The sequence below is a fragment of the Theropithecus gelada genome, chromosome 3, assembly GCF_003255815.1.
Source record: "Theropithecus gelada isolate Dixy chromosome 3, Tgel_1.0, whole genome shotgun sequence".
Taxonomy (NCBI): domain Eukaryota; kingdom Metazoa; phylum Chordata; class Mammalia; order Primates; family Cercopithecidae; genus Theropithecus; species Theropithecus gelada.
Window position 1 is genome coordinate 136,639,874 of NC_037670.1, and position 15,358 is coordinate 136,655,231.

Sequence of the window (15,358 nt, forward strand, 5' to 3'; positions counted from 1 at the left end):
GGAGGGCTGCTTGCACCCGGGAGTTCGAGGCTGCAGGGAGTTATGGTTATACCATTGCGCTCCAGCCTGGGTGACAGAATGAGACCCTGTCTCTTAAGAAAGAGAATTAAATGTATTGTTTATTAAAGGAGTGGCATAATCTATATATAAAATAATTCCTATACAAATATGAAAATTCATATTCATTTTCAGGTTTCTCCTTACACTTAAAAAAGAACGTTACAACTCTTTTGTACTTCTGAGACTTTTTTGTTTTTGTTTTTGTTTTTGTTTTTTGAGACAGAGTTTCACTGTTGTCAGCCAGACCAGAGTGCAGTGGCACGATCTCAGCTCATTGCAACCTCTGCCTCTCATGTTCAAATGATTCTCTTGCCTCAGCCTCCCAAGTAGCTGGGATTACAGGCACCTGCCACCATGCCCAGCTAATTTTTGTATTTTTAGTAGAGATAGAGTTTCACCATGTTGGCCAGGCCTGTCTCGAACTCTTGAGCTCAGGTGATCTGCCTGCCTCGGCCTCCCACAATGCTGGGATTACAGTCATGAGCCACTGCGCCCAGCCAACTTCTTAGACTTTAAAAAAAATCTTTGCATTATTTTCCTTGCGTCTGTAAGTTTGAGAATGTCACATACTAATGTTTTTTTGTTTTGTTTTGTTTTTTTGAGACGGAGTCTCGCTGTGTCGCCCAGGCTGGAGTGCAGTGGCCGGATCTTGGCTCACTGCAAGCTCTGCCTCCCGGGTTTACACCATTCTCCTGCCTCAGCCTCCCAAGTACCTGGGACTACAGGCGTCCGCCACCTCGCCCGGCTGGGTTTTTTTTTTTGTATTTTTTGTAGTAGAGACGGGGTTTCACCGTGTTAGCCAGGATGGTCTCGATCTCCTGACCTCGTGATCCACCCATCTTGGCCTCCCAAAGTGCTGGGATTACAGGCTTGAGCCACTGCGCCCGGCCACTAATTTCTTTTCTCTAAAGAGATGAACTTTCCAAAGAGTAGGTAATGCCCGCTTTGCAGCATTCCATGACATTGTAGATCTTATTGATGTCTCCCAGATTATGTCTCATGTTTTAGGCCATAGACATTCTCTGAGTGGGTCCTTCCAGTAATTCCAGAATAGACTTGGCAACAGGACACTGAAAAGGCAATGTTTGGGAATGGGATCCTTGGGTCCTTTCAAGCCGAAAGGATATTGCCCAAACAAATCTCAGTTTAAGTGTTGTGATGAGGTTGATTCCTTTTATCCCAATTTATAATATCTGAAAGTAGTTGTCGAAGAGAAATACCTTCCCTATACAGTTACTGAAAGCATTAAATTTGGTGTATCTGGTAACATCCCATTTTGAGGTATTCTGTCCTGATTTCCCCATAAAACATTGTAGTAGCCCAGACATTCAATACCCCTGCATCTAAACTCTGTTTCTCCCAGGCCATATAAAACACTCCTAGCAAACAACTTCTTTCTCACGATAGGTCTTGCAGAACAGCAAGCTGTATTATTAAGAGCTGACTATGAAAGTAGCCAACCTGGGATTGAGTGCAGGCTTTCACACTTCCTAATCTTGTGATTTCCTGCAAGCTGCCTAACTACTCTAAGCATTGGTTTTTTCATCTATAAAATGAGGGTAACACCAGCCCTCACGGTTATTGAATATTACATAAAACAAAGTATGGAATGTGAGGGCGATCTGGCTGAGACATCTGTCACCCCATTAATCGCTAGGGTTGATTCGACTGATCTGGCTGGCTAAGTGGCTGTCCTCTTCCTCCCTCACCACTCCGTGTTCGTGCCTCTCAAAGCTGTGTTCTCAAAGAGGACAACCATCCCTGCTAGAAGAGGACCAGTCTTTGGTCAAGGTATACGAGTAGCTGCGCTTCCCTGCTGGAACCTCCAGACAAGCTCTCAAGTCCATTTGTAGGAGAACATAGGGTAGTCAAGCTTCCAAGATTCCAGACACATCCAAATGAGGTGCTGCATGTGGCAGTCTGCCTTTCTTTAAAAAAAAAAAAAAAAAGAAAAAGAAGAATAAGAGTATGTGTAGCATCTGCTAGTGCCTGAGACATAATGTGTACCTGATAAGTATTAGATAAAATGCAAAATTTTATTTGTATTTTTATTACCAAAGGTATATTTGAAATCTTAGTTTTCCACAACTATTGTTTGAGTCTTCTGTTTGTATTCATGCTAATCTAAAAACCTAATTATCATTTGTAAAATGTAGCTTTTGAGAAAATTTCATTCAAGGCTCTACATAATCTAAACTTTTGGAAGATGGTTTAAGTTGGTATAGCCAGCATACCCACAGAGGTAATGATAACTGTTCTCTAGCCTTCATCTTTGTCCTTATGTTCTTCCCGCTGCCTAGCACCAATACTGAATATTTACTGTGTGCCTTCTGTGTATGTTGCCTTTTATCGACTCAGCACTACTATTTTTGAATACATTTTGGTGTTGCCTTATCAGGGAGCAGAGATAGGAGGAGAGTTAATTGAATGATATATGTTGCCAACTGGTAAAATAAACTAATTCCTTACATGCTTTCGTAGGACATACTCTCTGCTCCTCATTATCATTTGTTATTCTTTATTCTCAATTAAAATATATGTGTGTGTATGTCTTCATTCTCGGAGTATTCTGGGAGCTTTGTTATATATGCAACCCAGTTATATGTAGTTAGATCTGTTGATTTTGTTTGAGACACTTCTTAGGGTAGAGATCTTCTAATTCATACTCAACCACTGAAAGAAATATTACATGGGTTATTCTTTCCCAAGGCTTCTATTAGTCAGTTTTTCTTTAATGCAAAATCTTTATTTTTCTTTTTGAGTCCTGGCTGGAGTGCGGTGCCACGACCTCGGCTGAGTACAACCTCTGCCTCCCTGGCTCAAACAATCCTCCCACCTCAGCCTCCCGAGTAGCTGGGACTACAGGCCTGCACCACTACCCCTGGCTAATTTTTTATGTTTTTAAATTTTTATGGCTTCACCATGTTGCCCAGGCTGGTCTAGAACTCCTGGGCTCAAGTAATCCACCCACCTCGCCCTCCCAAAGTGTTGGGATTACAGGTGTGAGCCATCGTGCCTGGCCATGAAACTATTCTTTTATTCCCTTTTATCATATAAACACAAATTTTCCTTCAGGAATTGCAGAAGAATATTATTAACTACCAGTGGTAATTGAATAGTTTAAGATTTTTCTTTCTCCTCTGCCACTGAAGTATGTGAGGAATGTCTGAATCAGAGTTTGTATTCTCCATTGTGCATATGTATCATAGTTAAGTAGCTCTATTTGTACTAATCAATCTGTCTATTTGTATCATTGTTACTAATGTCATTGTCCTATTATCCATACGTGGGCAAGAAAATTGAATTATTTACTAGGTCTTGGGACTTAGGAGTCAGTAATTAAGTGTTGGGATTATTCATGCTTTAAATGCAGATATACAGTAAAATGGATGCTTTAATTAAAAAGAAAAGGATGCATATCTGATATAAGTACTTTCTAAAGCGTATCATTAACATGTATTTGAAATATGGATACCTAGATTTTCCTTGTCAGCTGTCCTTCTAATTAAGTAAAATTTGCACTCTCAGCAAGTAAAAATGTGATTAATTCTAATTGATCAGGCATATATCTGAGTAAACTCTGTTGCTTTTAAATACCTTTGACTATATCCAGTCTTCTTTAGATAATAACCTCCTACTACTTAAGGAAACTAAAAATTCCTCTCCCAAACAATCCAAGTATTGATTGTTATGATCAAAATTAAGTTGGAATCTTCTCAATATCATGTAACTTGTTTCTAATTTTAGAAGACAAGATATAAGGTATAGGGTTGGGAGGAGGGAACATGAGAGGTTCAGTTGGCATGAACACATTCACTCAGAACTCAAGAGGAATTGTTACTTCTGAGTACATAAGTAATAAAAGTGGTAATAAGAGATGGCCTTACCTGGTGGTTTGCAAGAAGTAAGCTATAAGTTTTCATGCTATATTTGTTTATTTATGAAACAAAATAACAATAAAACTTCCTGGGGCAGAAGAAATAAAAACAAAAATAAAAATCTTTCCATTGAGTCCATTTAACATAGTTATTTATACTGAGCTATTTGCTAGCTTTATTCAGTAGATAAAATTGCTCTGGAAAATAAATGTTAACCTCTTATTTCTTACCCTTTTTTATATTAAATTCCACACATTCACTGCTACTTAATTAACAACCATATTTCAAACCTTTTTGCCTATGTCAATAACCATACCAATTGCAGTGGGGCTGGGCAGGCAAGATATTGCAACAGAATTTTTTGTGAGACAATTCCATGAGATGATTTGAAGTTTCTTTGGAAGAAAAAAAGTATTTGCTGATGACCTAGTAATTACTTTTATGGATTTTTAATGAAGTGTGAAATACTTTGATAACTTATCCAAATAGAGTTCCTACCACATGTTATTTCTTAGTGGCCTTTATATATTGAGTAGCTGCAATTGTAGCTTTCAGTAAACTAGAGAAGTAGGAAAAATACAGAAGAGAAGTACTAAGTGATCTCTTAAATTTGAACAATATGTTCTAGTGAGTGGGAAAAAATGCCACAAGAAGCATGTACTGAAGATCTGCTATCTTTATGCTATCACTCAGTTGATTACAATTTATCTGAATGCCCATACCATCCGAAAGGAAACGTATATATTGACACTTCTTAATTATAAGCTTAAAAACCACTATTATGTGTTTAATAACTAGGATGTTTCTTTACTCAAATTTAGACGTAGGTCAAAATATATGTTGTTGATGTCTATAGTATACCACAGTAAGATATGATGCCTAATTTCACGTTTAATTTGTATGGTGGTTTATGGTTATATTTTACTTTGTAACAGATTTTTTTTTTCTGATGTTGTTGTCACCCAAGTTTTGGTTAGGAAGAGACCACTCAAATGACAACTTTGTTCCTCTTGTACTAACCTATTACCTGCTTTATCCCATGGGAAACACTTCCTATTTGAGGAGGGCAACTGAGGTTCTGCTAGACAGAATCTCCCCGTGATTTTAAGTCAGTTGATGTCAGTAATTTCTTCCCTTGTGCATATCACCTTGAAGTAAACTCTGATGGAAAATAAGTATGTCATGTGATTCTTCTCTTCAGACATTAAAGAGACAGTACTCAAACATAGAAGTTTTTGGAGACTGAGACCCACTGACTATTGGAATCAGGCTCCTGTTACCTCTGTAGAGGAACTTCTCTGCACCCTTTCCTACCCGGTTAAGCAATTCCAAAACAGCCCCAAACAGCTGGTGTCAATTTTCAGCCCTTAGGTAGCAATTTAGGAGCAGTTCAGTCTGAGGGCTGCTGTTAAGTAGTATGCCTTTCGGAAAGGGAAAACATTCTCTTTCTCTTCAGACTTCATTTCTGTACTTCTGGTTCTGCCTTGTCGAAAAGCATTCTATGTGACCTCATTGGTCTCTGAGGGGAAAAAATGCTTCAAGTCTCTATTACAACTTTAATTGTAGGGGCTCTTTCCTGTCCCTGCCTTCCCTTTTCTGCATTTCTTGTACTATTTGTCCCAACATGACACTAGAGGAGTTGTGTTGTAGAAGACTGAGTTTGGCCTTGGAGTCAGAGAGACAAAGTTCACATCTCAATTCTAACATTTTAATTGACCTTGGGCAAGTAAGGACTCATTAAATAGTAGCTGCTAATAATTGTCATTATTGTCACTATCATCATTCTTCTCTTCTACCACGTTAGCCACCTATATGTGCCCTCTGACACTATTAATATAACTATTTTGTCTTTTTCATCAAATGTTTGCTAAAATGTTATTGTTTTTGTTGTGTCTCATTATTTCACTGGGATAAACATAAATTCTTCACTACCTTAGTCTTATTTAAATATGTTACTTTTTCTTATAGTAATAATTGTCATATATTAAACACCCAGAATTTTGGACAGTGTGCTTTACATGCATTATTCTATTTAATTATCAACAATTTATTTTGCATATGAATAAACTGAGTTTCAGAAAGATTAAATAACTTTAAATTCAGGTTCATACCTTTGAATTCAAAGTCCTTGCTTCTCTATTCACCATTGCCTGCCTCTGGGGTGGTAATTAATACATCAACTATGACACTTTGACCACTGTCTTAATTTAAAAAGCAAAACTGCTTCTAGCATAAGATCTGTGCAGATAAGCAAGGAACAGTATTGATTGTCCATTAAGAAAAAATAAAGTCATTGGCCAGGCACGGTGTCTCTCACCTGTAATCCCAGCACTTTGGGAGGCCAAGGCGGGCAGATAGCTTGAGCTCATGAGTTAAGACTCGCCTGGGCAACATGGCAAAACCCCATCTCTACAAAAAGAAAAATTAGTTGGGTGTCGTGGTGCGTGCCTATAGTCCCAGCTACTGGGGAGGCTGAGGTGGGAGGATGTCTTGATCCCAGGAGGCAGAGGTTGCAGAGAGCTGAGATCACTCTATTGCACTCCAGCCTGGGCAATAGAGCCAGATCTTATCTCAAAAAAAAAAAGTCTTTAATAATTCAAAGAGCAGTCTGTTCACGAGGATCCAAGCTCTTACCTGGTCATCTGTTCCACATGGTTTACACAGATAACTTTTCTAAGACTGTGAACATTTTCCAAAGTAAAGTAGTCTATGTATTCAAGGAATTATCACTGCCTTTCAACAGGCTCTAGACCCAAAATGGAACCAGTTATATAGGACTGACCACTATTCTCCGTTTTGTCTAGAAGATACCATCCAGATAGTTCTCAATGGAGTGGCAACCAGGACTGACGATCCTCCCCTTGGTGTATTGAAGCAATAGCCATAAGGAACCTCCATAGGGAACTTGGCCTTCCTGTCTTTTGAAGACAGTTGTCTTAGCACCTGGTTCTGCCATGTGTAAATTTGATTAATCGTGAAAATAGATGTCTATATTTCAGTTTCGAAGAATAATCCATCTTCTCTTCCTGGCATCTCTAATACAGGTTATACTGTGTTCCTTCATCCCTGTCACCACTTTGTAATGGAAAATGTGCTGAGGGGGGAATAAGAAAAGGACTAGGATTTTCATTTTTATTCTCTTAAGCCTCCTCTTGTCTTCTCTTTCCCCTTTTTTCCTCTCTACCATGGAGTGGTGGGGAAAGCAACTAGTAAGGAATGGAAAGATAGAGAGACTAGGAGTAGCCATGTAGGAGACTGAGGAGTACAAGGTGTTGAAGCTGGCCCAGGATGGCTAAGGAAATAATGTCCCAGCCTTTTGTAGGTACTTTTTCTCTATTTATCTGCTGTGATGGATCCAATATGCACTTGCCTACTTCTGAGATTTCTAATATGGAAGCCAGTGAGTTAGCCAAAGATTAGGGTACGTCATTTATGTATTTGTGGTTTAAGGCTCAATGGGAGCTTAAGATTGCCATTTTAAGATCTGTTAGAATAAAAGTTAGCATTGTTTTATAAGGAAAGGGTTCACCCCTTACCCATCAAAGTTAACAGTATGGTTGTACAGGAGAAGAAAAACTTAAACATGGGATTCTATTTTTATACACTATTCATTGACTTCTTTTTCTTACATATTCTATATTCGTTCAGTGTATTTTTATTTGATGTCAGCTCATGTCATGTTTCTCTCTTTCTCCCAGACCGCTCTGTAGCACAGACTTCTAATACACAAATGCCCTTTCCATAGAGCACCATGGTATTGGAAAATTAATGTTAAGAAAAAAATTAATAACAAAAAGGAGACAAAATATTGGGAATTGGGGACTACTTAGAGAACTTTACAGGAATCTTCAAACTCTCTACTTCTTTAAAACATTTACTGTGGACCTACTATATCCAAAACATTCCTAGATGTGCTATGTCAAGCCATTTAAAATGTCCAAATTTCTACTCTTTCCATATTCTTCATCTATTTCAATAAGTCCCATTTCTTTTTTTTTTTTTTTTTTTTTTTTTTTTTTGGTTCTTTGGTGTAAGTTACTTGTTTTATCCCTCAGTTGTGTGACCTGATAAATTGGGAGCTATAGAGTCAACCTTTCCTTTTCCTTTCTATGAAAATAACACTCTCTTCCTGGTACCATTCAATAAATGAGACTGCAATTGCCAATATAAATCTTGTTAGATAAATGGAAAGATGAACCACTTGTTAAATCCTGTCATCTTACTCCCTCTTTCATCACATATGTAGGTCTGGGTGTTAGGCATTGGTTTTTAATTTAGCTGGTGTGCTGCTTCTAACTCTGCTCATTAGATACAAAAATTGTAAGTTGGGCTATTTTTCCAAAGTCTAAATTTGCCTCATTTCAGACTCAGTGTGGACATATGGAACTTTTCTGTCTTATGTTATATTGATATTGATTTTAGACTGATTTCTTACTGCATTATTCTTCTGACCTCTGTTCTTTGGATATATAAGATAACCACTCAGTTTTCTCTTTATTGCAGAGTGTGTGTCATAGCCTATTTAATCATTATTGCATTTTAAAGACATATAAACTTAGATGCTATTTCAGAAAAATTCATTATCACATAAAAATATTTCATTTTAACTTTCCTGTATGTCTGTTTATTGAATTTGGGGATAGTAAAGTTTAGTCGTTTTCATGCCCTTACATGGTAATTCCTTTTTATTAAATCTTTATTTGATACTTCTATAATGCTCCACTGCCTTTGTATTCACAAAAAACTGCTAGAAAAGCTGTTTTAAGTTAACATTTGATTTGATACTTCGGGATAATTGAATGTGCTTATAGATTCCTGTCATTCTAAAGCAAATAGTGTATTGAATCTTCTCATCATTCCTTATTTTGTATTGTTCTAAGGTACATTTTATATTGGAGGAAAAGGTTCACTGAACAGCCTATCACAGATTTTTGTAGTGTGATAAGAATTAATTCCACGGCTCCCTTTGGTAAGTGTACATCCTGGCTACCATCTTTTCCCTACAGTATAAAAATTCAAAGGAATAATCTTACTGTCTTATGTTAGAATTGCTTTTACTTTCATGATAGATAAAATTAAATTGATGTGTTTATTTTGCCTAACTCGAATAAAACTAAAACAGTTCTTTGCCAAAGAGATCCTAATAGACACACACATCTGTAATTTTTATGAAATAAGTCCTTCTGGGAAAAAAATGGTAAATATCTTTTTTCTGATTTGTTTTCCTGATCTCTCAACAGAAGAACAAGAGAATTATTTTTTGTTATGTGACGTTTTACCAGAAGACAGAATTCTTAGAGAAGAGCTTCAGAAGCAGAGACTGGTAAGAATTGTTTTTAAAGGGTGAATAGTGTCTTGAAAATACATAAAAATACATATAAAATCATATTTTTTTCTTCTTTTTTTTTTACTTTTTGTTATGGAAACTTTCACACATAGGTAAAAGAGGAGACAATACAAAAAGGTCTTAAAACAGAAAAAAGTATACACTTGACTGAAAATTAAAGCATTTTATGTTGAAAATGCAGAGAGAATTTTTGGCTTTGTTTTGCTTCCTGGATTATCTCTAAAATAACAACAGAACTTACACATTTTAGTGTAATTTTAGCTGCCTGACACATGCTAGGGTTCAGTAGTCGTGGAAAAATGCCCTCAGCTAAAATTGAGTTGAATTGATTAACCTTTTTTTCTCCCCTTCACTGGAATGTGCCATGCACTAGCGTTTTTTTAATTTCCCTTTATGAATTAAGCATATGGTTTAATCTACATAGTAGACTTTCTGGTTTTCAGCCTTAACCATAAGCAAGCTAATTTGAAAACCTCAACATCTTTAACCTTTAAAAAAGATGATAGCACATACAAGCATGAAAATTTTTATTTTATTTTATTTTATTTATTTATTTATTTTTTGAGACGGAGTCTCACTATGTTGCCCAGGCTGAAGTGCAGTGGCGCGATCTCGGCTCACTGCAAGCAAGCTCCGCTTCGTGGGCTCCTGCCATTCTTCTGCCTCAGCCTCCCGAGTAACTGGGACTACAGGCATCCGCCACCACCCCCGGCTAATTTTTTGTATTTTCAGTAGAAACGGGGTTTCACCATGTTAGCAAGGATGGTCTCGATCTCCTGACCTTGTCATCCGCCCGCCTCGGCCTCCCAAAGTGCTAGGATTACAGGCGTGGGCCACCATGCCCAGCCGAAAATTTTTATTTTCATTAGTTCATCAGAAAATAATTTTTTTAATTGTTAATTTTGTTTAAAAGCACTTGGGTTCTCATCATTTGTGATTTAATCTCAACTATTACTTGAGGTTGACTTGCTGTTCCTTTAGTGATTTCTCGTAAATCTTTCTTTGGGCTTGGCTAAATATGTTATGAGAGAGATGATTTAAATATTTGTGCTATATCCTCAAGAGATCTAGGAGAAAAATAAATACTATTTACCATAGTCATATAATTTAAGAAAGTCCCTGGAAGCACGTTTTATTTTGTAGACATCCCAAATGATTTTTTTCTTCCAGTATGGGAAGGTGATACCGATGGATACTGATTTATATGTAAGAAAAGTTATGCTTTTCCTGTACAACAACAGCAGTAAAGAAATAGGACTTCCTGAGTTTCTCTTCTCTCCTTACAGCAGTGTCTTATGAAATATGTAAAACAAGGGTAAATGTACTATCATGTCTTATGAATGTTATTTGTGTGCACTTATTCATAATTTTCAATTTACATGAATTTTCTCACTGTTGCTAACCTTGGCCTTTAGAATGATCAAAAGCCGTCAAGGATTGATTTATAAGAACTCAAACCCTACTACTTCAGCCATTCTTGTTCTTTAGCATGCAGAATCTTTACCATATGTCTGTAGATGGACTTAGGTCTCTAAAAATACCTACATATACTGCATTTAAGTTACCTTTTTTACTTTACAGTTTGATAAAGCAATACATTTAATAAAAGTGAGCATTATGCCAGTTTACAGAAACAAAATAAGAATAAAAAGGCAATTAATCCATACATGTTCATTGAATTTCTGCTTAAGTAGATGCCTGTACAAAGAAGTACAAGAGTACAAGGCATAGTCCATATCCTACAAGAGTGTACAGTCTGGAGAAGAAAGATAAATATGTATTCTTACCTTGGTAGTAGAGATAATGATAAAATATCTTGCCGGGCTTATGAAGATTAAGTGACATGTAATACACTTAGAACACTGCCTGGCACACAGAAGGCACTTAACAAATATTAGCCAATAAAAATAATAGTAATAATGCTGTGTCTTAACAATGAGAAGGATTTGGATAGTTAAGAGAGTTGTAGAGAAGGGAAGAAAGATACATATGCATCTAAATGTTCAAGGTGTATTCAGAAAAATCGAGTAAAAGTCTACTCTGGCTTAGGTGGAACATTTTTTATGGGGAGTAGTATGAGATAAATTTGAAGAGGTAAAATGGAGCTAAATTGTGGAAATCCTTCAGTGCCAGAAACTTGACTTTGTGGTAATAAAGACCCATTAATGTACCCTCATTGCCCATCAGTGGCATGAAGAAAAGAGTAAATGTAACTGTGTATAAATCCATTTCAAGCTGTCAAACCCTGAGAAAGATCAGACCAACTTGGGGATTGGAAGTAAGCTAACAATGACTGATGATCAGCCACAAGCCATGCCTTGTATTTGGTTCTTGCTTCATAGCACCCTGTGAGGTGGCTATTAAATGCCATTCTATTTATGAGTAAAATGTGGCATAGGAAGCTTAATTTGCCCAGGAACACATAGTGAATGAGGTGCAGAGCTAGAGTTTCAAACCAAATGTTCCAGATACATGCCTTTTAAGCCATGCCATGCCAGCATAGTAATTATTTGGCCCCTCACGTGTCTGGTACTATTATTCTAGGCTCTGGGAATCTCTCTGTCCCTTGGTGCTCATGGTCTGACAAGTCTGTGTAGGGAGGGGATTCAGGCTTGGATTGAAGTTTAGGGAAAGCAGAGGCAGTTTACAATAGCCCACCACTGGAATTCTGATTAGAGGATCAACAAAAAGTAAAAAAGGCTTGCCAAGCAGCAGGAAGACAGGCTGAATTTGCCATCAGCCAGTTCATCACAGTTTTATGCTACATAACATGGAAGCATGAGGTCAGTGTGGGTGATTCTTCTGTGGGTGTTAGCAATGATTATAGGATCTATCTCTTTTACATAGAAAGAACTTTACAAATCAGTAAGAAGCATGTCCAGAAAGAAGTGTAAATCATTAAATGAAACAAAAGTAACAGTATACTTTTTCTTATTCTGTCAAGTTAACAGGATTTGAAAATAATAGTACTAAATGGTGGCAAGAATGTTAAGAGGCAAGTACTTGTTCAGCTGCTTTTAAGAATGTAAACTGGTATACCATTTCTGAGAGGCGCTTTCTCCTCATGCGTTGGAGCTCTTGAAGATCTTTATGCCCTTGGCCCACAGTGTGCAAGAACTCATCCTAGGAAGATTACACAGCCAGAGGGTTTTGAAGTCCCTCACTCTACCACAGCTTGGTGGTTGTTTCCTTATGTTGCTACTACTTATACTTTATCAAACAATTTTTTATCAATGAGAATTTCAGTCTAGTTTCTAAAACATGTAATTTAAACTAATCAAACTGCTTTATGATAATGGATGTATAATGTAGTCAGTGTTTGAGTGACCCCAGCTCAATATTTCAACTCAAGGACCTTGAATTGAGGATCTTGAGAATCTCAACTTGAGGATCTCAACTCAAGTCCACGAGGAAGAACCCTCAAACTAGAGTATTAGTAGGGCATTTGCTGACTTGATTTGCATTAATGATGATTTGCATATGTATTATTTTTCAATATTTATTCTTTCATGTGGAACTCTAAGTAAAAGGCATATAGTTTAAGTATCTTTGTATGGTTTGCTCTTAGTTCAAAATGACTTTGTAACTTCAGGGCAGAAACTGTGTCGTATATGTAAGCATCCTTCCTAGTCCTCCCTATACTCCTAAGTTCATATTGTTATTTTTCCCCAAACCTCATTTTAAACAAACAAACAAAACTCTGTTTTCTGTGTGAGTGGCTGGAGGTATATAGAGTTTAAATGATTCACTGAAAGTTACAGTAGCAGATTTTATGCTAGAACCATATTTCTTTTTCCACTTTCTTTGAGATTTCACTGGTTTCTTGACATTTACAAGATTTGTATGTGTTCCCAGTTTTCTTTTTGAAGAGCTTGATTCCTACTTGACACTTCTTTGAACATTTTCATCCATATTCTGAAGGGAACTACAGAATTAGGAAGATTCTCAAGGATTTCAATAGCTTATACACCTACTTCCCTTTGGCTTCCTTTAAAAATTCTCCCTTGATCTTGGTGCATTATTCTCTTATTTCTCATCAGTCTAGCTTAGTCTCATCCAGTGGTTCTTTTCCCTCTTTTCTCTTAAATATGTGTACGTATGTTCCCCAAGATCTTATCCCCAGTTCAGGGCATGCACATCCGTGTAGCTACCACTGTTATGCCTGTGGCTTAAATGTTAGTGCTGGTGCAGAGCAGGCAGTCAGAGTAAATATTCATTAATTGAGTTCATCCATAGCTTTCATCCTGGCTCACTTCTGAACCCCAAATCTATATTTCCTCATATGAAACTTTTCCATTTGGATTTCCAGTCCGCACTTTAATATGCCTAAAAACAGAACTTATTTTTTTCCTCCCCCAAAACTTGCTATTTGCCTGTTCTCCTTTTATTACATAATGACACCACCATTCTCCTGGTCACTCAGTTTGGAAATCTCTAGAAGCATATTTAATTGATTCTTTTTTTTCCTCACTCCTATAGCTAAGTCATTTGTCAAATCTTACCAGGTCCAGCTGAGTCCCAAGTCCCACGTCCATACTCATACTTACCTTGTCTATAGACTCACCTCTTCAGGCAATTGACACTGCCTCCAGAATGTTAATATTAAATGATTATTAAAATTAATTAATATTACTATTAATTGATTAATAGTAGTTGATTATTATCTATTAATATTAATAAATAACATAAATGACTTTATTCTTTTTTTTTCTGACAAGATCTCCTTCTGTCACCCAGGCTGGAGTGCAGTGGCTCACTGCAACCTCTGCTTCCTGGGGTCAAGTGATCCTTTTGTAGCAATGGCATCTCACTGTATTGCCCAGGTTGGTCTCGAACTCCTGGGTTCAAGGGATCCTCCCGCCTCAGCCTCCCAAAGTGCTGGAATTACAAGAGCAATCCATTGTGCCTGGCCCTATTCTCTTCTTCAAAAACCTGCACTGTTCTTTATTGTCTTCATGTTCTTAAGGTTTTCTAGGCTCAAACTGCATTTCCAGTGTGTTTTCCCTAAATTGTCCAGTGTCCAATTAATTCGTTTATGCAACAAATATTTATCTTGCACCAGATATTTTATAAATACTATTGATATAGCAGTGAATAAAACAGGCAATGGTCCCTGCCCTTGTGAAGTTTACACTGTAATATAAACATTACTTTTCTCACATTTATCAAGTATGTTAGGTACTTTCAGGATTCTACTTCATGAACTAGGAATGGCAACCCCCACCTATGTAGATACATATCCCTCAAGGCATTGCTCAACTGCCACATTTTCCAAAAGTTTCCCGTATGCCACCTGTCAAAATTAACAACCTCTTCTAATTCTATTAACACCCTATTTTATTTGGCTTTTCAATTATAGTTAGTTATTTTAAAATCTGTCTTCCTTACTAAGATGCCTCTTAGCAGTTCAGACTGTTGTATTAACTTTTGTATCTTCTCTGAGGCTTGCTCTTAAGTATGAACTGAAATTTAATCCTGAAATATTGGCTTGTATTTCTATAAAGCCATATAGTCAAATATCCCTGATTAACAAGGATACAATATAGCTAAGGCAGACATCTACAATCACTGCATTACACTTTGCACTTCAACATAAAAAAATCCTCAGTTTTTCCTTTGTCTACAGGAGAAAATGTGTGGTATTCATAAGCTCTCAGTAGCAAGATGTAACTTAACTAAATTGGGAAAAAGGGAAAGGTAACTGTATGAAGGTGTTTTTTTAATCACTATTTCAAATGTCAGAGATATTCATGACAACTACACATTTTTATAAAAGTTTTAACATATATAACAAATTTATCTTCAGGAGAGAAACAGTTTTTTCTGTTTTTAATTCTACTTCATGTGTCTCACCTCTCCCCACAATCAAGCCACAACAAAATGAAATTACATATCTCCCACTGAGAAGATTGTTCTTCATCATGCCACTTTTTTAAATATAGATTTTAGAGACTTTCAGTAAAGAATCAAATTACTGTATGCCAACAAACTCAAAGTAAAAAAATCAATTTATATTTATACCTTTCTTGCATAATTCCTATCTTTCAGGCACAATACAAGTTCTAAAACTGCA

The 15,358-nt window shown here is 36.8% G+C and overlaps 1 protein-coding gene across 3 annotated transcripts in view; it reads left to right on the forward strand.

Moving 5' to 3' along the window:
- Positions 1-15,358, forward strand: part of ZNF277 (zinc finger protein 277) — a 141,899-nt gene that overhangs the window by 84,450 nt on the left and 42,091 nt on the right. For 2 of the 3 annotated variants that reach the window (XM_025380883.1, XM_025380885.1), the window contains exons 3-4: positions 8,819-8,907; positions 9,179-9,261. In XM_025380883.1, the coding sequence (XP_025236668.1) occupies positions 8,819-8,907; positions 9,179-9,261 (172 nt within the window). The remainder of the gene's footprint in view (positions 1-8,818; positions 8,908-9,178; positions 9,262-15,358) is intronic. The other variant, XM_025380884.1, reaches the window with a different exon arrangement.